Consider the following 26,517-nt stretch of genomic DNA (forward strand, 5'->3'; position numbering starts at 1 on the left):
GCGATGTTAGCAGGATAGAATCTGGTTTCTCGTTCTCTCTAGATGAAAGGTGCAGCGAGAATGCATTTGAAGACTATGTATACTCATTAGTCAAAAAAAGTACCATGCCCTACTGACGGGAATAATTGAAACGGGCTATTTAGAGTGTAGGGATAAAAGGTAGCAGCGACAGTAGGTTATCGAGCAAAAAGAACTCTAGAGGATATGTCCTTATATAAGGCTTCCTGTAAATCCATAAAACTCTGAAGCAAAGACGTTTCCATTCAGTGAGATTTCTATGACGCCTCGCAGTAGGACCAGATAACAGTCATCTTAATGGGGATGACACAAGGAAGGTCTCAGATACGTTTTCGAGAGACAGCCTGAGTGCTTTTCAACTGTTTCCGTAGTCTACCTACGATTCACATTGAGCCACCTAGCTAATTTTGTTTGACATTATACAGCACTCAGTCTTTCTGTTTCTCTCGGCCTCAAAAATCAAAATGGCGTCTTTGTAACAATTTCACAGAATTGTTATCTTATAATCGATGGTACAGGTGATAAACCCAAAATACAGACATACGAAAAACAGGCTGTGTTCATCATTTTACCTAATTTGAATGTCTTTACAGGTTGTGTGATACAGGTTATGTCCAACGGAATAATTTTATTTCAAATAAACTTCAATATTGTGTTCTATTTTTATTCTTATTTAAAAATTCATTCATGTTAATATGTTTGTTTGTTCCTTAGCATTCGTACATTACTGTACTTTGGAATGCAAAAATGGATTCACTGACTTTTCTACTTCAGATTATGAAAATTACTGGAGATGACAGAAAACAGTACAGTATATGGTTAACTACAAAAGCGTTTTCTACAGGCATTGCAATGGGATAATACCAGGTTTAAAACAAATGCTTCTTTTATATGCTTAAAAATGACGTAATATATCAGACATCTTATCAGTAATCTAGAGGAAATCACAAATGCACTAACCAGCTAGAGGAGCAAACAACAGAATCCTACTTCACCTCATGAACTTTCTCTAGATTATCATTAACTTTTGCGACTCGTTTCGGATTGATCTCTATGAGCTGTGTATGGAAAGAAACTACAGGGCTCTCAAATATTAGCTGAAACACCGTTTAAGCTATATTAAACAGATAAGAAACTGTATGACTGCGCACAGATGACTCTACTTAACCAGCTATTATATTTTATTTTAATGCTAATGGTAGAATTTTATTTTCTTAATGTTTCTGATCCTCCGAAGTTAATTTGTGATTACTTTCTTGTTATTCGATATGAGAACAACTATCAGTTATTAGTAGTTATGTTTTAACTGTATTAACTATTTATGCTTGTATATCCTAATATCAAATGTCACTAGCAGCTTGCTGTCTCCTGAGCAAAGCCGAATTTGCCGAGTTGCAGCGCTAGATTTTACTCTAGGATCCAGGTTGTATTGGAGGAGCCTCGAGCCAATGCAATTATTCTAAGAAGTTTATGTATTTATTTATTTCTCTATTTTTAGCTTTTAAATGCATTTCATATTTGGCTTATATTGACGTTTAAATTTATTTATCTGTTTTTATCCATTCTTTCAAATTCTATTCCTATTAAAGTACTCTGTGAGCACTCTATAGTGTTTGCATACTGCAAACATCAGAAAGGCTCTCTAAAATTATGCACAAAAACCTCAGACCACTTAAATCCAGCATTGGTCCTGAGGTAAGATCATAGTTTCGAACTGAATTTAAAAAAATAAAATAAAACCTCAGCATTGTGATCTTCAGGGAAAGTAATAAATTTTCATTTCAGACCATCACGGGGATATTTTAAAGTTTAATTCTTATTAATCTAGCTCTAGTTCAGTTCAGTTCAGTTCAGTTTCTTTTTTCAGAAGCCTAAATACTATCATATAGGCTTTTCGACTAATTTTCGTTCAGCATTTTCAAATGTTCGGTATTAAAAATCGCTGCTTATTTCAAAGCGAATAATTAATTTTATTATTATATATCAGTAATTACGCGTTATACAAGAGACGCGCAGCAGAGCGTCTCTGATCACTGAATCTTTGCTGAATGACGCAGCAACAAAAGTTGTGGAGAAACAAAATAGATCGGTTTGGCGAGGGCAGCACAATCGCTGGCAACACGAAATTTACTACATTCAAGTGATGTTTACTTGCTTGTGAAACTTCATTCTGGAACTATATCGACCGCATGTGCGGCGAACAGTGAAGTATAGCAAGTGGTAGGAATGGTAAAGCTTATGGTGAGACAATGGTGGACGTTAACCTCGATGAAGTAGATGCTCGGGAAAGACCTCCATCCGAACAGGTGAGAACAGACAATATCGATAATTAACTTTACATTTTAGCATTCTGTCAAGAATGTGGCATTTTTTTTTTTTTTTTTATTACGGGGCAGTGGCTTTCCATAAAGTAAAACGGGATTGTTTTGATAATCATGAAAGCAATTGTGCTTATTGTGTTGTAAAATGTGATATTTTCTTAGCTGTATATGAATAACATTGTCACACCCCACATAAGAAAGAGAAAGAAAAAAACTTCTTAGATTCAAATGAAAGACTAATAAGATTGTTTTATCACATCATATCATATCAGTTTTTATCCGAAGTTAAGTTTTAATTTGTGTTGTTTTTAGAATATGCTCTGAGAAAGCAATAACTATGAGGCGTCAGTATGTTGTGTAGAGAGACCATGAAATCGACAACAGAGACCGACTACTTTGGCCACGGTGTGAAAAATGGCCATAAAAGTTCCACCGGCCTCAAAGGAAATTATTTCTCAAATTTCGCCACCACCAAGATTGAGCCGGGATCTTTTGAACACAATGCCGGGAGAGCAGCGACAAGCGCGAGAGTTTTAATTGAAGTTCGGAAGATTTGGATGCTTAAGTAAACCTTGAATTTGTACAAGGATTATTGATTAAGGTATAGTTTCTTTGGAAATAGTTAAAAATCTCTGTTACTTCTCCACTCAAGAGGATTGTTATTAGCGCATTTTAACAATTAACACTTGTGCCTACTTGTTTACTACTGCGTGGTGATTTTTATATACTAAAAATTTCACTTGCCAAGCCTATTGTTCTAATTAACATAATGAATTAGACGTGCCATTACTCAACAGGTAAATTGTTCTACCAGAAAAGACACAAATATCCTCTGACCTAAAGATCTTACCTTTAATATCCATGCAGATCTTTGTAATAATCATTGTACAGTTAGTAACAAATTTTGCTATGAGCTGCACAATAAGCTAAAAGAAAACTTATTTCATGTTATTGCGAACCCACTATTTCCAGTTAATGCTACTTCTACAAATGAAGCATCTCTCATTTATTAATATTTACAATTTTAAAAATAAAAACGTTCCTTTAATTCATGGATGGACTCGGGGATCTTCCAGGCTTCAATTTTTCCCCTCCCCTCCAACCAGGAGGCTTGATAAAAACAAAAACAAACAAAAAAAAAAAAAAAAAACAGAAAAACTAATTAATTATCTCTAGATTCAAAGAAGTGGCTCGATCTCCAACCCCACCTCTAAAAACAGAGAAATTATGGGTGCGCGCCTGCTTAAATCTGAGCTGATTGTAAATATAGTTTAATGCTCTATTAAAGCAAAAGTCATTCACTAATGGATAAAATGCAATTAGAAAAAATATTTTACTGTGTTTCCACCAACAAAATAATGTGTGAACGTACACGTTTTATATTATATAAGAACACCCGTGGCGAATATTTTGCCAAAACTGTTTCTGAGAAGAAAAAAAGATTAATATCCAAGTAACCTCTCCCTTGGCTCCATTCGTTGCTAGCTAAGGTGTCAATGGGACGAACTCAGGTAATAAAATGACTAAAAATGCAAATTGATATTTTTTTACAGGTATAACTATCTCGTCCTTCAAAAAAATTAAAATTATTTCACAAAATTATCAGCACCCGGGAACTGCTACGTAAAGTTGCTCATGAGCAAAAACGCCAACTTCGTTTGACTCTGAGATTTGTTGATTGTGATGACAAAAGATAAGAAAGTGTCTTCTCTTCAAAGTAAACGGCAAGTTAGTTTCACTGGGAATGAATCAATTCTCGGGATTTGAAAATCGGTCAGAAAACTTTTTGGATTTTTTTTTCCCCTTGGAATTTTTATTTTATTTTAGTTTTAAATAAAACCTAGATTAGTCTTTGAGTTATTCAAGTTCAAAGAGCGTCAGGAACAGAGGGACAAAGCAAATTATATACATAATCTTATATTTACTACTCAAAATATGATTATACCCGTATATGTCAAAAATACACACTGATTATTCAGATATACTTCTAGTAACAGTGCTTTTGCTTCCCATTAATTCTTTACATAGGATGATGATAAGGCCTTGTGGTAAAAAAAAAAAAAATCCCACTCCTCTACATGAACAGATCTCAGGGCATAAAAAATCGTGAGACGAGGAGGAAAAATTGACCAATTTGTCTCCCGAAATTACTAACATTCTCAGAATTCAGGTTCGCAGATCTGGCTGGAAGCTCCATCCGAAGAATATAATCACTTTAAAAAATTCAGACAATCTAACCGTATGTGGAACAGCATTATCTCCATGAACATGATTCTGAAAACTACATATAGGGATCCCTGCGCTCTAGGATCTCGTCCCATTACCTATTTTTGTTTCGCTTTTAAACACCTCGAGAATACTAATTTCTTCGATGCATTTACTTCAGTTTCAGTTCAGTGTGAGCTTTTTTTTTTTTTTTTTGATCCAATCCTTTCCATAATCAATCAGGGTACCACCCTCAGATGCACGGATAGGTATGTGACAGTCTAGGGAAGGATCATATGGGAGCGTATTTTGTTTCAGATGAGAAGGTTGTGAATTGGTTTCAATACAATCTTACTCATCTGTAAACAGCCCGCTGGCTGATTCCATGGGCCGCATAAAGTTTACCCCTTTCCCGACGCCTTCCATATATAAGTTGCTTTGAGATTTTCGTTCCTATGGCTACTGTGTGTGTGTGTTGCCAACCCAGAGAACCACAGAAATGATCAAAATCTATGGATGGAACATAATTTAACTGTGCCATGCTCAGCAGGAACAACGAACCTGTCATTGCCAAAGCCTAAAGACATTTAGTGAACATAGGTAAGGGTGGAAATCATCATAGATACATGAACAAAGGAAATGATTGTGATAATACAAGCAACAAATTGAAGTCAGGAAGCACGACACTGACCCATACCCCCAGTGACCAGGTCCCAGACAACACAATAATCCACTACAGGCAGACATGTGCCACTGAGAACAGGGCATGTTGATTGCAGTCTAGTTGTCTCAGAGAACCGGAGAAATGGACATAAGCTTTGAATGTACCATACCGTAACTGTGCCAGGCTCACCAGGGCCAGATGAAACTGTCATTGCCTAAGCCTATGGAACACATGCTATGTGAGGGTAATGGTGGAAAATCATCCTGGAAACAGCAGTATCACATGAACAATAGTAATGCAGTGATAATGAAAACAACAGAAATGAAGACAGGGGGCATGATGCTGACCTACACACCCAGTGTACAGGTCTAAGACAACAAAGGACACTACTACAAGCAAACAGGTGACAAAGGAAACAGGACATACTGACTACCATCCTGACACCTCGGAGAACCATAGAAATGGTCATGAACTTTGAATGTACCATAAATCAATTAATAGCATCAATTAATCTAATAATAGTTGAATTAAATTAAAATTAATTAAAAATAACCTCATATTGAAATACCATGTCCTGCCACTCTTGGACAGGATTGAGCCCTGCAAGAGTTGACATACACAGAAATGACTGTTGCCATGTCACCCATGAAACAATACCATATTACCACTCTTGGACAGGATTAGGCCCTGCAAGAGTGGGACTAGACAAAATAAGATAAACATCACGTTAGATTAAGAAATATAATAAATATTATATAGCAAATAAATATAAAAATCTTATGAAGTGACTCCAAGGAAAGAGACTAAAGGAACTAAGAGACTAAAACTTGCCTGATGTGTAACAAAGAATGATGATGTCTGAGGAATGGCGGTGTTCGTGCTGCTGTATATCAGACAATCAATAATTAATGATATTAATGTATATCTCTTGCCATGTCACCTTGACAATATGTGCCATCACTACCACTCTTGGACAGGATTGGGCCCTGCAAGAGATGGATTAGATTTATTTGTTTCATTTTAATCTTATTCTACTATGTTTTATCTCATTTTATTTTATTTTATTTATTTTGTTTTACTCTGTTTTGTTATATTTTACTTTATCTTAACCTTATTCTATTTATTTTATTTTACTTTATTTTATTTTACTTTAATTATAATATTTAATTACTAAGAGGAAACAAAACTAAAGGTGTGCCCTGGTAACTCTGAGGGGACCTTCCCTGATGCGTTACCCGGTCACACAGGATCAAATTAACGGGACACCAGAAGTCCAAAGAATCAACCACAGGACCGGACCAGTCCGCGTCCCCATAAGAAAAGTAGACCCTGGCTGCCTCCACGTGGCTAGGGATGGGAGTGAGGGGCTGTAACACGAACCTGCCACAGCCCCCTACTGCTAAATGCCAGGTGCCGGCAAACACACAACGCAAACATAACACTAATGCACACCTAATTACACATTTCATCTATCAGATGCAAAAGTTTCTTTTTTTTTTTTTTTTCCAAAATTCAAAAACTTAAAAATTTAAAATTTAAATTCTTTAAACTTTTTTTTTTTTTTTTTTTTGTGTGTGTAATATATATATTTCTTATATTTAGATGCTCTTTTAAGTTTCTTTTCTAAGCCGGCAACTTGGCGAAAAGCCTAACAAACGGCGGATATAGGGGAAACCCTGGAAGCCGCCAATAACTTACAAATACACTTGTATGTGTGTGTGTGTGTGTGTGTGTGTGTGTGTGTGTGTGAGAGAGAGAGCCCTCTTCTCCTCTGGCCACCTTATCTTGCTGTCTTGTTATCATCATGCAAACAATCACCCACCGCTCTGAACCTTACAAACATTTTATTCTACACAAAGAGAACACCTGATCAAATACGTTCTATACTGCGTCAGATGACTAGTAATTTTTTTAGTTTCATAATACGCAAATATTACGGAGTTAAAAACCTATTCCGGATTTGTGACGTTAAATTACATCCGGGATATCGAACTTCATTCAAAAAATTTACATAATTACGTTAAAAAAAAAGATGTAACAACTTTCCTTAATTTTTTTTGATGGCCTGAAGAAATAGTGTTTTTGAGACCATGTTTTGGCAATAGAACATGTCCTTGAGACAATAAGTTTGTCGGGGACACATTTAAAATATTGGAGAGCACCTTGAAATTGTGCGGTACATTTGCAGCTCACCAATAATTACCTTTTGATAGATTATGAAGGTTATGCTTGGGTTTGTGTAAATAAAATCTTTGGTAGTTAAAGTTCTTTACTGATTTCAATGAACAGTGAATTCATTTACTGCCAAGCTTAGAAGTGTTCCTCTGTGTCATGAGATTTCGTGTCGACTAGAGGAGACATGAAATCTCATTTTCGCTGAAGAATTGTTTATATTAATGTAAAAAAATGAAGATGTCACAGAAATTAAACGAGATTTTACTGAACTGAATAATAATTTAAAAATATAGAGCAGCTTTGTTCACACATTTCATTTTACTGGACTCCATTTTTGCCCTAATCAATTTAGTCAGAGATGTGTTCAATTTTTTAACAGTTTTCTCAATGCCTATAATGAGAACTGCTGGACTTCGTATTACAATAGGAATGGGAAAATGAACGAAATGAAAAGTTCTTCAAATGTCCAATTCCTCCTCGCACGTGTAAAGCATATTTCACTGGCTTCCGCTTATGGCATGTTAACGATGCCACACGGCCAGTGCTAGGAGAATGAGCAGTGCTACTTGGTAAATAAGATTTTATATCCTGTGAAAGATATCACCTGTCGGGTACATGTGAATAACATATCTGTCAGCGCAGCAGCTGCTTCCCATGAATTTTTACACATTGTGCATTTACTGCAGAATATAAATATAGAAAATAAATGTACCTACAGAAAAATTAAAGTTCGCGCTTTGCGGTTCTCGATAAATGCAATTACAGTATTGATTAACGCCACTCTCCCAGTATCGCAATTTTGCTATGTTTGGTGACAAAGATCGGTGTTACCGTGGTGCTACACTGTTTATGACCTCGGTTACTGTGGTGCAAAAAAGCACGCGATTGGCACACTGGATAAAAGCATCAAGTCAAAAATGAAAAAAAAAAAAAAAAAAAACGTATTGAGAGGTAAAAGGTCCAGCAAAATGATGCCAGACTTGTCAAAAATTCCCCACTGCAACTGAAGGATCACAGACTTCGGGAGAGAGCTGATTTTTACAGCAGAATTATTAGCAGTTTGAAGTAAAACTTTTATTATTACCTATTTCTTTTTCGATTCTCTTTTTCAGTTAATCTTTTTTAAACCATGGTTGTTTCCATTTTGGATTTTGACATACCCTTCTGCAGGGACGCATCTAGCATTTTTCTTTCAGGAAACTCAGATCAGAGCCATCTTTGACCTAGAAAATTGCTGCTTTTTTAGTTTTTTAAGTGGGAGGAAGACCTGAACTTGGTGGCCACTAGGTGCCCTGCCATTCTGATATCTGAATTCTTTGATATTCTAAAAGCGACAATGAAATTATATATATCACAGTGAGAAGATATGTAATTGATAGATATCAACTTACGAGGGTTGTTCAATACAGAATGGTCATAATTTTTTTCCATAACATACCTTTAATTAATCATTCATATTTTGATAGTCGTTTTCAAACCAGTCCCCATTTGATGAAATGCACTTACTCCAAGTTTCTGCCATTCTTCAAAAACCTGATGGAAGCCATTTTTTGACGTCCGTTTGAGAATCGCCTCTGATATCGTAACAACTTCTGATGACTGGAAACGCAGTTTCCAGTCATCAGAAGTTGTAACGATATCAGAGGCGATTCCCGCAGGAGGTAATTCTTTAACTTTAGAAATAAAAAAAAAAAGAAGAAAATCGCAGGGTGTAAGGCGGATGAGGAACACATTTGACACTAATGCTGGCTTAGTACTCGATGAACAGTATGAGCAATGTAAGGTCTCGCATTGTCGTGATACAGCTTCCACCCACCTGCCTGCAATTGTGGTTGTTGTGAAGAATGTGACCCCGCAAAGTGTGCACTACTGTTCTGTAGTAACGTCCCGTAACAGTCGTATAACGTGGCACATGTTGGTAAACCATTCTTTGAATGTCGATAAAAAAAATAATAATAACCTTTCCTGCAAAAGCCACAACTTTTGTTTTTTCGGTGTTGCTGATGATGTGTTCCAAACAGAGCTTTGCTGCTTATTCTCTGGGTCGAAATGATGGAGCCATGTCTCATTCGCCGTGCAAACTTCACTATCTTCAGTAACCCATGTTGAAGCTCCTGAAAAGCCTCCATGCAAACTTGCTGTTGCTCAGGTGTGAGTAGTCTTGGAACCCAGTGTGCACAAACATGTGTCTATGCAAATGGTCATGTAGAATACCGTGCGAGCTTCCTACTGATCTTCTCAACATTTCTGCCGGTTTCCCTCTTAGAGGACAATATTCTCTTACGATTACAGACGCAGTGTTTATGGTTTCTGTGGCGACAGCAGTAGGTGGAGTTCCAGGCCGCCGATTTTTGTGATTCAATCACGTTCATCTTTAAACATTCTAAACCACCTGCGAACTGTGCTATATGGAAGTATAGATTCACCATATGCCTCTTTTAACATTTTATACGCTTCAGCTGATGTTTTCTTGAGAGAAAAACAAAATTTGAGAGCAGCATACTGTTCCTCGCTTGTCACGTTCAGTTTGCCTGTTCAGTTTCGCTAGACGAAACTGAATAGGCATAAGCTTCTTGTTCCAAGGTCACATTTTTAAAAGACTTTCGGATCCAGCTTGCAGAAAACAGCAAAGGACTATTAAGATAAGGTGTACTGCAGTTGCACATGACAGCGAAAACCCAAGAGACCTAACTTGGGACGAACCTTCTCGATTTTCTCTGCAGCCCTGACTTCATTATTAGCAATTTCCATTTATCTGGTCAACTTAAACAACAACTTGGTTTATAAATGATCTCCCTTCTTTTATCTGCACTTCCAATGTTCAAGTTGCTCTCTATGCAGATGACCTTAAGATTTATTCAGCAGTGAAGGAGATATCCAATTCTAAACAGCTTCAATGCGCCCTCAGTAAATTCTCTCTGTGGCTATCTCTGAATGGCTTGTCTGCTAATCCCTCGAAGCGCAAAATAATCTCTTTCTCATCTCCATATTTCTGCAGATTTCCACAACTAATAAATACGGAGTACATTAATAATTCTGTAGTCATCGAAAGGTGTTACCAAGTCAATGACTTGGGGTACTCTTCTCTAGCAGTGCTAAATTTGATACCAATGTCCTTAAAATCACCAGCAAAGCTTTCAAAACACTGGGATTTATCAAAGGAACATTTAAAAGTACAGATATGCTGTTATCCTATATAAAACCATTGTTTTGCCAATCTTTGAATTCGATTCACCCACCTGGAATCCTCACACCTCAGTGGAAATTTAATGAAACTCAAATCAGTTGCTCTTGATATTTCCATGGCTTTTGATCAACTTTCGCATAAAGGTCTTCTTATAGAAGTTTCCACCTTATGGTTTTGTCTTTTTTGAAATTAAGTATTCAGTTTCTCTACACTCTTTCATCGATGGCTGTCAGTCTTTCAGCTTCTCAACTAATGCTAGTGTTCCTCAGGGTTCAGACCTTTTCCTACTCTTATATATTAACAACCTTCTTCAACTCAGTGAAAATCTTATCCATTTTTCCAATAACAGCACACTGCATCCCAACTCATATTTGAGAAACCTTTTCCCTGCAAAAGCAGCTCAAATTTCTCGAATACTCACAACGAATTCCTCAAGTACTAATCTACAGGTACGAGTAATTCTCCAATGCAGAAAATAATACTTGGTGAATTTCAACCCTCCTGAAACTCAGTCCTGTACTATATCTCACAAAAAAGACTCTGTTGCTGCTGCTATGTTCAACTTCGATACCACTCAGATTTTAGACAAGATCACATCGGGGTTACCCTGACCTCTCTCTCTCTCTCTCTCTCTCTCTCTCTCTCTCTCTCTCTCTCGGCACAAGCAAGTCATAAATATTGCTTCCTTTGCATCAAAAGAAAATAAAAACTGGATTACCTTTTTGCTCTCGGCATTATTTTGCTTCTAAAGAATTACTGACTCAGAACGAAAGTCAAAATTGGCCCTACTACAGAATACTGTTTTCCCATATCTGGGCTGTTGCACTCCTAAACTTCTCTCAAGCTCTTAAGACTCTAGATGATAGGGCAGTTAGATTAATTACTTACCCATATTTTATAAACACACACTCCCCCCCCCCGTGAGGGCATCACAATGGATATAATCATCGTCCTCCCCACACCGGTATTCGAATCCTGTCAATGACGCGAAGAATTTTTAAGGGCATTTTTTGACAACGTGGCTGAGTTAATCAGTTTCAGTCGGTTGTGTGGCTTTTTTCTCCTGGAAAATCGGACTTTACGTCAGCACATGCAATTTGCCAACCCAGTATACTAATGCCTCATAGCCTTAGTTGCTTTGGCGATTAACGCACATGCCTCTTTCTATAACATAAGATGTTCCGTTTCTACTGCATGACTTTTCGATAGATATTTTCACAGGTACCGTTCTTCAGAATTGGCATCTGTAATTCCACTGCTCTCTACCAAACTGGACTGAACACGTGATTCGAAAAAGTCAATCATTGTAGAACTCCAAGCTTACAGGACTAACTTTCCCCCATTTACCCTTCTACCTCTGTTCTTTGGAACAACTTTCCTTCATATGTATTTACCAAAAATTACAACAATCTACAGAAATTCAAGTATAATGTCAACAAACATTCTTTGTCTTCTCAGCCTTCAACTCCATACACGGCTAAAATACTAAGGTTCTAATACTTCTCGTGTTAACGGCTATCATGATAATGGAACATGTGTAAAAATGGCGCACCACATATATCTATGTAGGAGGGTGGTCACTTAATTCGCAGACTGGTGCAAGATCTTATACTAATGGCCTGTACTGAAATTGAAATTTTATTGAAATTAAATCGAAATCATGACTGAGACCAAAGCAGCAAAGCAAAAGGCTCAAGCTAATGGGAGTGCTGTGGCTCAGGGGAGAACTGAGGGGGGGGGGCAGTTGCCCTCTGAATCACAGCCTTTTAGAATGCACTGCTTGCATGATGTTTGTGGAGCAATCGTGTACGGGACATGATATTGCCATGGGGGATTTCTTTGTGTGAGCGCGATGTACGGAGTGTAAGAAAATCAGGCGACAACTCAGCGTTGTTATGGGCCTATATGAGAGCTTGAAGGACAGGCTGGATGCCCTCGAAGGATCTAAATTGAGGGCCCATCAAGCTCTCAGTTGCACACATCAACGCCAGAGCTTGCACTTATTCATCACGCAACACAGCGGCAACCCCCAAGGCAGAATGCGCTGGTCCCACAGGAACTAGTAGTTGTTGGTGACTCTATTGTCAGGGAAACGGGGAACATGCTATGTAAAAAGGATAGGTGGAACAGGACCAGTGTATGTCTGCCAGGGGCAAAGGTTGATGACGTTCTAGAGCGGATATAATCTTTTACGGGCACAAAAGGTGATATAGTTGTACACGTTGGCACTAATGATATTAAGAGTACGAGACCGGCAGAATTACTTAACAAGTACAAGTCACTGTTGAAAAAAAGCCCCGAATTAGGGTTGAATTTGAAAGTGTCTGCAATTTTGCCCAGACACGATAGGAGGGAGTATATGATGAGAGCCTTGTCGATCAATTCGGCCCTGGAAAGATTGTGCAAGGCTCAAGGGGTAGAATTTTTTTCAGCCTGGTTTGTACTTGTTAACAGGAGAGACTGCTTCTACAGGGATAGGATACACTTAAATAGAAAGGGTGCAAGAATATTTGCTGATGCTATCGAGGCAGTGTTAGATGGGTCGGAAAACTGCTAGCTTGGGGGGATACAAGAACTAATAGATTAACAGTAGCCACTGGCAGAGGTGAAAGTGATTCTTACACTGCTTCTATTAGGATGAGCAGCAGCCTGGAAAACAAGCTACAGGATATTTCAGAGACTGCTGGGAGTCATTGCAGTACAAGTAAACACATGGGTTGTGTTAGGGTAGCTAAGAATAGGAACGGGTGCATGTATCCTTGCGTGTACACCAATGCTAGGAGTTTGGTAAATAAATTTGATGAATTTGAGGTATTGCTCAAAACATCAAAGGCAGATATTGTGGGGATTTCAGAGACGTGGTGTCACAGATATAAGGAATGCAGAACTGGAATTTGGGGAGTACAATGTCTATAGAAGGGATAGACAGGATAGGAAGGGAGGAGGGGTTATGATATTAGTTAAGAAATATAAAATCCAAGGAAGTAAAGTCAGTCGACATCCCTGGTCAGTGCAGTGTCGAGTCAGTTTGGTGTGACATTGTGAGATCAAAATTGAGAGTAGGAGTGTGCTATAGGCCTAATGACTCTGATGAATATAATAAGAAACTATACAGGGAAATAGAATGGACCAGTAAATCAGAGAGTCTTATAATGGGGGATTTTAATTTCCAAAATATTTTGACTGGAATTTGTGGATTGGTCACTCACACACTAGCAAGGCTTTTGTCGATTTATTGGATGATTGTTTTCTACATCAGCATATTCGGGAGGCAACTAGAGGGAGTAATACTCTTTATTTGATTATCAGTAGTGATTCTTCATGCATTATGAATCTGCAGATAAAGGAACCACTAGGTGGCAGTGATCACAGTGTGTTGAAGTAGGATTTACTCAAAGAGGTAACTACCATCAGGGGAAAAGGGAAGGGTTTTTGCATTCGTAAAGGCGACTACGATGATCTGAGACAGTATTTAAATTCTATACAGTGGGACCAACTGATGATGTTACCAACAGCAAATTCAAAATGAGAAGCATTAAAAGAACTTATCTTGGAAGCTACTAGGCTTTACATACCAACTAAGAAATATTGTTCAAGGTTTAGGCCTAACTGAATGTCAGATGAACTAATGAGACATGTGACAGAGAATACAAATGCATGGGATACATATAAATTAACACGTGACACAGAAGCCTATGATAGATATAAGCTGGTCTGTAACCAAGTCACAAAGGAGATTAGGCAGGCAAAGGCATCTTATTAGAAATCCTTGGCAAAGGATGCAAAGAAAAACAGAAAAGAGTTCTTTACCTATGTAAAATCTAGAAGGAAAGGGATGAATCAGATTGGTCCACTGGATATTGATGGTTCAACAGTTGAGGATCTTGCTCAGGTGGCTAACAAACTAAACGAGTATTTTGCATCTACATTCACACATGAGGAGTTATTCAGGAAAGGGAATGCCAGAGGTGAAGTAAACTTTGGTAGTGAGCTAGATGATTTTGTAATAACTGATAGGAAAGTGGAGGAGAAATTGTTGAGGATAAACATAAAAAAAGGCACCTGGGGTGGATGGGATCTATCCAGTTATATTAAAGGAGGCAGCAAAGGAAGTAAGAAAACCCTTGGCCATAATTATGAGAGCTTCTTTGGACTCAGGGGAGGTACCCACAGACTGGAGATGTGCAAATGTGACCCTAATTCACAAAGGAGGACAAAGACTGACAGAAGTAATTATAGACCTGTGAGTTTAACTTCTGTTCCAGGAAAATTAATGGAGGCACTGGTTAAAGAAGCACTGCAGGATTATCTAGACAAGACTTCAGTTACAGCTCGGACACAGTATGGTTTTGTTAAGGGAAAGTCTTGCCTGACCATTTGATTGGATACTATGATGCAGTCACAAAAGAACTGGATGAAGGGAATAATTTTGGTATTATATATTTGAATTTTAGAAAGGCTTTTGATATTGTTGCACATGGAAGACTGCTGCACAAATTGGAGCAGTGTGGCATTGGAGGCAAATTGCTGCTATGGATAAAAGGATGGTTGAGGGGCAGAAAACAGAGAGTGGTAATAAATGGACACTGCTCATCGTGGACTAATGTTATCAGTGGAGTCCCTCAGGGTTCAGTGTTGGGTCCATTATTGTTTTCTGTATTTATGAATAATATTGTTGATGGTATATCAAGCTTAATGTCCAAGTTTGCAGACGATACAAAAGTTGGCAGGGTTGTTAAGGACACTACTGACGCTATGCTGCTGCTGCAACAGGATCTGGAAAGGTTCAGCAGATGAACTGAGTGGTAGCAATGAAGAACTGAGAGGTGGCAAATGAAGTTTAACATTGACAAATGTAAAGTACTACATATGGGAAACAGCAACCTCAGAGCAACGTATCAACTCTGTGGTACTACACTGACAGTGGTAGAGAATGAAAAGGACCTGGGGATAATTGTGCAGGCAGATATGAAGTTCTCTGAGCAGTGCAGACGGGCTGCAAGAGTAGCTCATGGTGTTTTGTCAATGATATACAGGAATTTTTCTAGCAGGGATAAGGAGGTGATTATTCCCATGTATAAGGAAATGGTCAGACCACACCTTGAGTACTGTATACAGGTCTGGAGGCATCATTTCAAGAAGGATGTAGAGCTGCTGGAACGAGTACAGAGAAGGGCAACAAGATTAGTGAATGGAACAAAGGGTTGCTCTTACGAAGAAAGGCTTAAGTTTTGCGAATTACAGTGTCTGGAGACTAGGCACCGGCGAGGTGATCTGATAGAGATGTATAAAGCCTTGAATGGTTTGAGCATGCTCAATGCCGATGGGATTCTTCCTCTTGCTCAGAATAATCACCTGAGTGGGCATAAATTCAGATTGAGGAAAGACAGATGTAGGATAGATGTGCGGAAATTTGCCTTTAGCCAGCGGATAGTTGGTTGGTGGAATAGACTTCCACCCCTTGTTGTGGAAGTTGATAGTCTAAATAAATTTAAGGCTGAGCTGGACAGGTATTTCCAAGAACGGAGGGGTGAAATGGAAGTGGGATTTTTTTTTTTTTTTTGGCTGATGCTGCATAAGCTGGCTTTCTTGCATCATATGCCTCTAGTAATGCTAATCTGAATCTTCTGTAGATTTCTCCTTCTTGGAATACCCTCCCTTGAACTTTACAAACTTTCACCACCGCCGTACCCACGCATTAAATGCTTCTTGCAAACCATTTTTCGAAAGACTGCAAAGTGCTTCCGCCATGTGGCTCTGTGATCATCGTGTCGGACGCGAAACGCTTGCCTTTCAGAGATTTTTTCAGATGTGGAAACAGGAAGAAATCACATGGTGCTAAGTCCAGTGAATAAGGGGAATGTGCAGACCTTCGGCGCCTATGGCAGTGATCACTGCTTGCACAGTTAACTGAATGGGGCTTGGCATTGTCTTGATGGAGAAACCACTTCACACCGGAATATAGCCGTCTTACCAAAACACTCATCACCATACACTTCATTCATCTCTGTAACTGTTTCCGATGCATTTAAGCCCCCTTCTCACACAATAACAAATCACATATCGCTATTCAATCTCTATGTCTGACATGATACTTACTTCAGAAACGCGGCTAAAAAAAAAAAACTCTTCATGCAACACTAACTCGACAAGTACAGGCATGCGCGTACAGAGTCTGCTCAGTAGTGATCACGGAGAGCGCCACTAGCGGCAGTTATGGAAAGTTCGCGCAGTAAACAAAATCTTGTACCACTCCTCAAATTAAATGATCATCCCTGGTATAATTAATTAAAATGCACCGGAAAACCATATATAGATTACGTTGGTACGTTACTCTGGGGTTACTGCTACTAATAGGCTTGTACTCACTAAGAGATTTCTCCCCAAGCAGATGCTCGCTGCCCTCAACCGTGTGGACGCCGACATCGACAGGATAATAAGTAACAAGAAGGGCAAACACAATTTTATCAAAGCCCTTGAACCCTGATATATTGCCAAGTTGTATTTGTTTTCTGTATTTGTGTTTAGCTCTGTGTTTTTATGCTGTATTTGTGTTTCTTTTGCATTCGTAATCTGTATTTTGTAGCCTTTTGTATTTGTACGCTATACTTATTCTGCTTTTCTTTAACTGCTATATGTGAACCCCTGGCGCTCGTTGCCGTGATGGGATATTGTGCTGTAATTTTACTTCACAACAAAGATTTATTTATTTATTTATAATATGCGGTACTTTGCATTTTTCAATGTTAAACTTCAGTTGCCACCTCTTAAGCCCATCTGCCCAACTTTTCTAGATCCTGTTGCAGCCACATACAGTCGGTACAGTCATTAACAGCCCTACCAACCTTTATATCATCTACAAACTTGGACATTAAGCCTATTATACCTTCATAAATATCATAGATAAATTATAATAGTCCTGACACTGAACCCTGGGGGCTCCACTAATAACATTAGTCCACGATGAGCAGTGTCCATTGATTACCATTCTCCGTCTTCTCCCGCTCAACAATTCTTTTATCCATATCAGTAAATTTCCTTTACTGCCATATTGTTCCAATTTTGGGTAACACATGGTGAAGTACTGGAAAATACCACTAGTTATCAAACAAAAATGCTCTGTTAGTGTATCTGCACTGCTCAGAAAACTGCATAATTACCGCCCGGTATTTTTCATTCTCTACTCTACTACCCTGAGTGTAGTACCACACAGCTGTACGTTATTCTGGGGTTACTGCTACCCATATGTAGTAAATTGCATTTATCAATGTTAAACTTCAGTTGCCACTTCTGAGCCCATCTGCTCAACTTTTCTGGATCCTGTTTCAGCAGCATACTGTCGTTACTGTCATTAACAATCCGGCTAACCTTTATATTGTCTGCAAACTTCTACATTTAGCCTGATTTTGTATATTTAGCAATATCAGTGTTAAATATACAAAACAACAATGGGCCCAACACCGAAACCTGGTGGGGACTCCACTAATAACATTAGTCCACGAAGAGTAGTGTCCATTGATTACCACTCTCTGTCGTCTCCCACTCAACCATCCCTTTATCCATTGTAACAACTTACCCTTAATGCCATACCTCTCCAATTTGTGCAGCAGTCGTTCATGTGCAACAGTGTCAAAAGCTTTCCTAAAATCCAAGTATATGAAATCAAAATTATTTTTTGCATTCAGTTCCTTTGTGACCATATCATAGTATTCATTCATATTGGTCAGACAAGTCTTCCCCTTAACAAAACCATGCTGTGTCTGAATTGTTACTGCAGTCTTGTCTAGATGATCCTGCAATGTTTCTTTAACCAGTGACTCCATTATTTTCCCCAGAACAGAAGTTAAACTAACTGGTCTGTAGGCGCCTCCGTAGCCAGGTGGGAAGGAGCAGCAGTGCGTAGCACACCCTTCTTGATTAGACCGGGGTTCGAGCCCGTCACCACCAAATACGGAACATGCGGAAAGGTCAGGGAATGACCACCGCACCGGAGCAATATGGCCTTAGTTGCTAATGCTCCTAAAAAACCAAATAACAACAAATAACAACTGGTCTGTAATTACTCGCGTCACCCTTTAAACCCTCCTCCCCTTGGACTCAGGGAAGGTCCCCAGTAGGTGGGGACCTTCCCTGAGTCCAAGGACGCTCTGAATTACATCTAAGGGTTATTATTTTAACTATTGTTATAATAATACTGAATTATAACTTGTCGCAATAGATATTTAACAGTGCGCGTTTATAACTTTACTAATTTATTTATGAGGTTATATTTTTTATTTTTTTTTTATTTAACTGGCGTAATTGCATAACTTATCTCCATAATTAAGAATAATTTCACTAACAGTTACCAGAGATACATCATATAACAGCTTCTGAGTCTTATTCTGAAGAACAGAAGTAGATTAATTTTTATAATATTGCTATTTTAACAGTTTTAATTTTAGTTAAGTTTGATTTCCAATTTTATGTAGTTCTGAACAGATGTCCACCGTCTTCAGAGAAGACTAACACTCCTGGAGGTTCCTTCAACTGTAGAAATTTAAGGAGAATAGGTGGAGGTCTACAATTCTATCTGCTTATAGGTTTCCGTCATACTGTATTTCTATATTACTCATTACTACACGGTTTTTCACAGTCGAGGTTAAGTGTATTCCACAGCTTTAAGGTGTGGAATACACTCAACAGTTTAAGGCTTTAATTTGTGGGGAACATATCTTGTGGGGAACTCAGTTGGGTGTGTTTATGCTGGTGAACCGAATGATGTCAGTCTTTGACGAATCTCCTGGGTTGAGCTTGATCTAAGAACTGATATATATCTGTGGCATCCATTCGATGGGAAAGGACTTGAGAAAAGGAGTTCACCAAGAGTGATAATGATTTTTCATGTCAGAATCTGTCTCCATTGGATTTTCTGTAGGCGTGATCTTTTTATTCTAAAAATCACAGTCTAAAAATGACCGAAGGTCTGGGATGGAAGTGTTGCAAGCTGATATGTCAAGTGTTTGCTTTATCCACTTGGTTACAAGGTCAACGCTAACATTAATCACTGTTGTTTTTCGTGAAGATCCGTGTAGACTGGTGTAGCTTATTATAAAATGTTTTATGGGGCTGTTTTCTTAAGCTGGAGAAATGCAGCGCTTGTTTTCTTAAAGTAGTCACATCATCATGGTTAGAGGGTCCTCGCGGTAGCATAGTGATTATAATTACCATCCTAACCACATCAGTTGGAAAAGTTCGGGTTAGAATCCAGTTGATGCGAATAACTTTCATGCTCTTTTTTTTTTTTTTTCGCCATGGCTGAGTTAATCTGGCTCAGGTAAGGATAACAATTTTTTTTCTCCCGAGAACTAGTGTTTTTCGTCCTTAGAATATTCAAACCCACGAGAAAACAATTTATACATGGATATACATGGGTGGATGAGGTAGTTCTCGGATAACCTTAATATGAAAAAAAAAATCATGGTCACAGGTTTGTTTCTATTTCCGAAGTAATTTCTGGTTATTAACAAAAGTGTTTCATATTCGATTAAATGAATATGAAACACTTCACAAAACAAAAGGCTGGTGTGATTAGATATTGTGATCGTTTCTGATGTTCCCACCAGCGTTATCTGCCTTGGCATTAATGATACTCCATTATGATCTCGCTTATAGGTTTTATTGAAATGCCTGACACTCGGTGATATTCTGAGATGGCAGCATACTTTGGGTACCTTAATGACAATACTATTTTTAGTTAAGAATTGAGACTTTTTCCTCCGAGGGCAAGGAAAAATCAAATAATGGTCACATGCAAGTTCTAAATGAGGTAACATCCCTCTACATTCATTATGTAAAAATAACTTTGGTCCAAGTAGAGGAATGAGGCAAATTGCTTTACGATGTCAAATCTTTTGTTTTATTTTAATTTGGGTTAATGTGTTTAAAACAAAAGAACAATTGTTTGAAAATTGATCATATAAGCATTTTGATCTCTAAAATGTTCTTTACTTTTAGAAATATTCCGATATCTTATAAATAATCATTAACTGCTGTCTGGCAAACACTGATCTTTTCACATCGGTTTTCCCTTTATTGATGTGCAACACGTGATACCTTTTTATAGTTAAGTTGTATTGGAATAATCATCTTGTCATTGTAACTGTAAACCAATTCTTGTGCTTAATGAGGCGTGGATGAGAGATGTCCGCTATCTTCCTAATCACGTGCCGTGTCACTCCAGAGAGAAAGGTTTCTGGAAAAATCGATTTGTTTTGAGGAACACGAATGATCCCAGCATTTCAAGGAAAACTGCTACATTTATAGATAAGCATTATCCATAGCGATTCTAGTTAAGCAACAAATTGAACTCTTAAACTGAAACAGATAGGAATTAACTGTTGCTGCTAGTTTTTACAGAAGGACACATATTGAAACATTTCCCCCAACTTATCCTCATGGTTATTTAAGAAGTTTATAAGGTAAAAAATTAAAACTTCGTACAAATTCTGAAAATCCTCATTGTGTGTGTGTGATGGGGGTTTAATGGCGTACGAGCTGCTGGGGCTATAGTGCGCCTATTCATAGGAAAATGATAAAAATCAAATTTCAGATATAATCAATTTATGTTTTATTAGAGTGATGTTTTATAATTTATGATACATTCCAATTTTTTTCAAAAAAAGAGAAGAATTCATTGATGTTTGCATCGTCACCAATAATATGTTTTAATGTCTTCGGTTCCGGAAGATTTTTTAGGGAAAGGAGGATGGATATTCTGTCCTGATCATAGTGAGGGCAATCAACGAGAATCTGTTTGACTGTTAAGTGCGAGGAACAGTGTGGACATTGAAAATCCTCATTAATTTTAAAAAAAAGGTTGAAATTAATATACCCATGAATGGCATATTTGCAAACATGCAAAAACAGTCGTCTGAAACAGTGATGATTCAAATAAGTAATCGGATTTCAATTTTTATTTCATTAAAGTATCATTACATTGGTATATGACTCTTACAGTAGCACGGTGGTTACGAATACTGCATCACGTGACAGAGGCCTGGGTTCTAATTCTGTCGCAACAGGCGGTTCTAATTCTGTCAAAACAGTAGACCGAAGCCTCATAGCTTGTATACGTAAAATATCGATATCTAAATCCCAAACAAAATAATCGTACATGAGCTCCAGGGAAAAAATAAAATCAAATGATAATTTCCGAAACTCCATTTCAGGATATCTATTATTTAAAAAAATGGTATGATGACTGTAGCATGCACTGTGGTCTAAGATAATTGCTTGCAAGCGCCTGATTATAATGAATAGCAAAACCTGGGATACTGAGAGTACTTTCAGAGATGAACTGGACTGGTAATTAACAGCTATATGAAAAATCAAAAATTTATTAGAAATAAAAATCATTGAAGCGATTTTTCATTCTGCTAAGGTATAAGGGCAACTGGCCAACGAAATTAACAAAGAAATTCAAGCCACGATGTAACAATTCTTGTACGTAAACTGTATGTTCTGAAGGTCAGTGTTTCGGTTTGGTTAAAAATGGAATTTTAATAATAAATACATTTTCTCTTTATATTCGAACAAACACATAAGATCAGGGGAATCCACAAGATAGAGGAATACAAGTACATCACCATATATAGAAGTCACGCGAGCTTGAATAATGGTCAACTCAAGAGTATATACTAATGTACCCATGGCTTGACTACTCGGCTACTTGCTCACAACTAGGCCGACCGGGCTAGCCAGGTGGGTAAAGTGAATGCCTGGAAACCCAAAAGTCGCGGGTTCGAATCCCGCCTCGGGCTTGGATCAGAGTAAATTGCAAAAAAAAAAAAAAACCTTTGGGAGGTGCATTATGACCACCGAAGCTGATGCGCTAACAAAAAAAAAAGAAAAAAAAAAAAAAGAAAGAAGCTCACAACTAGAGAACATTAGAAAATGCTCGTGCAGCAGCAAAGCAGGAACATTTCCTGATAACGGCTTAAAGTGAACCATTTCACTGATTTTAATATTTGTCTTGGGTTTCCTGCTTGACTGACAGTAGCATCACTCACTGCGGATCATCACAAGGAATCAATTATTTCCTACACCGCAGGTGAAATTGACTGTGTGAAAAGGCTGTTACTTTAGAAAAGCGCGCGCACACACACCACTCGCAGTAGACCATAGAAACGTGGTCATGGTAGCATGCTCACGCTAATGTGTGACTCCTGTTTCTATATATCGATAAGCACGAAGTTTTAAAGACAGGCAGATACACATACACTGACCCAATTAGCAATGCACTCAGCCATACATGCTTGCTGCTATATTTCATCAATATTTTATGGGAACTGTATAGCAAAATGCAAGTTTAGTTATTAAGTTATAATTGTAGAAGCGGAGCAACAGCCTCAGTTTGTATGTAGATAGAAGAACTAAGTTTTCTATGAAATGCATCAACTCATACTGTGAAGGCAGGCCACTACGAGTTGCCTCAATACTGCTTAAGCATCAAATAAAAGCACTGCTCACGAGGAACTATGCTACTATTTACAAGAAATGCTTGCCATTACCCATACAGTAAATTCTATCAGAGTGGTATAACATCTAATTCATACCTCCTATTCTGAAAAAAAAAAATGAACACAATAGTAAGGAGAAACAGTTTGCAGAGGAAATAAATTAACCGTTGAAGAGAAGAGGTTGCCACATCGATCTCTTTAATACATCTTATTGTTCAGGTTTCATTCTGTCTATGTTTAATGTCCATAGCGTATCGCCACTTATTCTTATAGAGTCTGGCATTGACCCACTTCAGTAAGCAGTACTCTCCGGCGTAAATTTCGGAACCGTACAGGATTGCTGGATAAACTGAAGTTACCAGAAACGTTGTGAAGATCGAGGGGTTCCGAACATGACGCAACTACTGCTTGTCAGCCCATAAAGTTGGGCAGGGATAAAACACGCGAAGTGAAACTGAACCCTGTCCACATCACTTTACTATTCCAAAGCTACGTAAATTCTTAACAATGGTTTACTTTATGATCTACACTACCTTAACCTATAAATCATAACCTACAGTAAATCGTAACATTACTATTTTCTCATTTAATGCACAAAAGCATGGTGGCTTGCACTATAATTGTTAAAACTTCCGTTTTCTCAGTATTTCTTTCTTTAACAACAAAAAAAAAATTCTGTAGCAGGTAATGTGTCCTGCCGCTAGCATATTTAACGTGTTTTACATTTAAGAGTCATCGGCAGGCATTAAAAACGTTTTAATTTTCGGATATTAATAAAATTCATGGATAATAATATAACGATGTTTTTATTTTATTAATAATAATTACATATCGGTTACTGAAAGTATTGGTCTGTGATGACTACATTAGGATATATAATTTTCTGGAGGCCTCATTTCAAGAAGGATGTAGAGCTGAAGAGTTCACGACTAAATACACCATCTATAGTTGTTCCATTACGTGTAGTATTTATCGAAAGATCTGATTACATGTCCAAGTTGAAGAATGTTTTCATAAATGTGCACAACTCTTTTCCAGCCTCAGAGTTTAATTGTAAAGAAAAAAATTACATTAAATCTGAAAACACCAGGCGACTTGAAACCAGATGCGTTTTCGAATTAACGCATTTCCCATTTTCTGAAAAGTTTTTTGTATCTTAACACCTTAATATTTCTGTTTCTAAATTCCTTAGCTTTCCAACGATATGCTATACGTCAACATTATCCCGTTTATTACATGAGAAAATTTCCTTGATCACATGTTCATATTTTCCACTATCCTGGAAAAACTACTGCAATTTTCTGAGGTTTGAAAGTTTTTCCTCCAGTACAGAGCTAAGATGAAGCTCCGTGAAAAATTTCATTAAATTTGGTAGTTTAGAAGATAAATTAAACTGGAATAAATTTTCATAACGCTTTTCGCATGACAGTTTTTCGTTACAAAATGTTTGTATAACGCCCGTAAAAATGTTTTTAGCTTCAATAATAATAAATAAATAAAAAACAACTTCCTCAGAGAAAACCATAATAAACAGACGCGTGTTCTACTGTATCGAATTCCTCACAGAAAGAGCACAGTTTAGTCGCCAGCACTTTGCTATTTCTCTCAAATTTTTACCCAGGTTTACTAGTATCACATTACTGGAATGTACACATTACATATTGATGGGCACCCTTCACTTCCATAAGTATTTGAGAATACTGTACATAGATCCATCCATCGCAATATATTTGGTAATTCCTAATTTATGTTATTTTAAGAACCAATTATCATATATATTTTAATTGTCCAATTCTTGATATGCGTATCCAACTTACAACAGTCTCTTCTTCTGTAATCATATGACAACAGACAGGATGGTCTAACGTCTGTCTGTGGCCCCTTCTGATAACCATTTCTGAACATCGCGTTTTATTTCCCATGAAATATCTAATTAAGTCACTCACTCACAATATTCACAAAACAATATGTACTTTATAACCATTTTGAATGTGGAACGTCAAAATCGCCTTCCATTTTTTTTCCCACCAGCATCTATTGTTGACTCCTTATACCAACTATTCAAAAAAATTGGAAAATATCCGGCACATTCTTGCATCTATCCCTGTGTAAGACTATGTGTAGTACTACTTCAAAATTTTAACCCTTATCGGCACCACTTTCACTCTTGGACCATTATAAAAGGAACTCAGTTACTTTACTTAGCTTGCAATTTACTGAAACCCCGAACAAGCAGTTGCCACCAATTACACCCATATTTTTATTTTGTGTTATTATTGCTTATAACCAAATACCACTTATAGAAAATTCCTGCCAACTTTAGGAAAATGTCTAATGGCCAGCAATCAAATATGATCAGATCATCCACCTAAACTTCAGTACCTTTTACCTTGCCTATAAAAAAAGGCCACCAATAATACTCTCCTTCATATTACAACTATCCACTTCATTAAATAAGAGTTCCGGATTAAACGAAAAGAGAAAAAAAAAACATCGTGCTCAATGGACGATCTTACCTAAATTCCGCTGATTTTCATTTTTGCCATTGCTAGCCTGACAGTGCCTGAAGAGTCCCTTCATAATGTTGTTAGTAAACTTCCACCCGTTGGTAGTGAAATTGCCCATCTTACCAAGGACTATGTATTAGTACAAAGCTAGTATTTTTCCATTTACTTCCCATACTTTGTACTTTGCTTCACAAAACCGTTTAAATTCTTCCAAAATATCAGCTGCAGTGTCTGCTATCTTGCTATTCCTGACTTTAAAATTCACAAAAGGGCCGCTGTTTAAGATCCGTACCTCAACTAGATTATGAAAATATCTCCAGATTTTGTTATAAACTTCCTTGATTAGCGCCGCATTTCCATTGCAGATTCCGTTCGTGTTGTGGGTAATTTATATTGTTCTAATTCTCCTCCAGCCTTTTAAAAATATTCTCAATGTTTCTCTTCAACTCCTCACATATTTTTCGCCCAACTTTCCTGTGTATGCCTCGTAGTTCGGAACATTAAATCTGCAATAACGTAACATTTATTCACCACGTTCTGGTCGGCATTCAACTGGGGTAAACAAATTTAAAGTCCACTTGATCAATCTATGATGCGATCAAGCTACATGTAATTGTTTAACAAGAATTACTACTTTCAGCTAGACCTGATAGCACCCTGTAATTACGTTTCTCGTCAATCTCGAAAGCACGGGAGTGAGAATAAATATTTTCACTTTCTTTCTGATGCAGGAAAAAGTGTGCTTCTTTGCATCATTTGGCCTTACTAATATTATTATCTACGGCATTCTCTGGGGATTTGCAATGCTTCCACCTCCTTAATAAATTGGCTGAATTTACACCATACAAGCATGTAAGAATACTTCCAATTTTATTAGTACTGTATTAGTAATGGCCGCATGGTGCAAGAAAGCCTATGGCTTATGCTGCACCAGCAAAAA

At 37.6% G+C, this 26,517-nt stretch overlaps 1 protein-coding gene across 1 annotated transcript in view; it reads left to right on the plus strand.

Annotated features, from left to right (window-relative positions):
• The first annotated feature begins 2,267 nt into the window (after positions 1–2,267).
• LOC150078461 (uncharacterized) overlaps positions 2,268–26,517 on the plus strand; it is a 285,117-nt gene continuing 260,867 nt past the window's right edge. Inside the window, exon 1 of the mRNA XM_090384573.1 lies at positions 2,268–2,324. Within this exon, the coding sequence (XP_090240699.1) occupies positions 2,268–2,324 (57 nt within the window). The remainder of the gene's footprint in view (positions 2,325–26,517) is intronic.

Source organism: Mastigoproctus giganteus, chromosome 11, assembly GCF_048544385.1.
Source record: "Mastigoproctus giganteus isolate SK-2022 chromosome 11, ASM4854438v1, whole genome shotgun sequence".
NCBI classification, from domain to species: Eukaryota; Metazoa; Arthropoda; class Arachnida; order Uropygi; family Thelyphonidae; genus Mastigoproctus; species Mastigoproctus giganteus.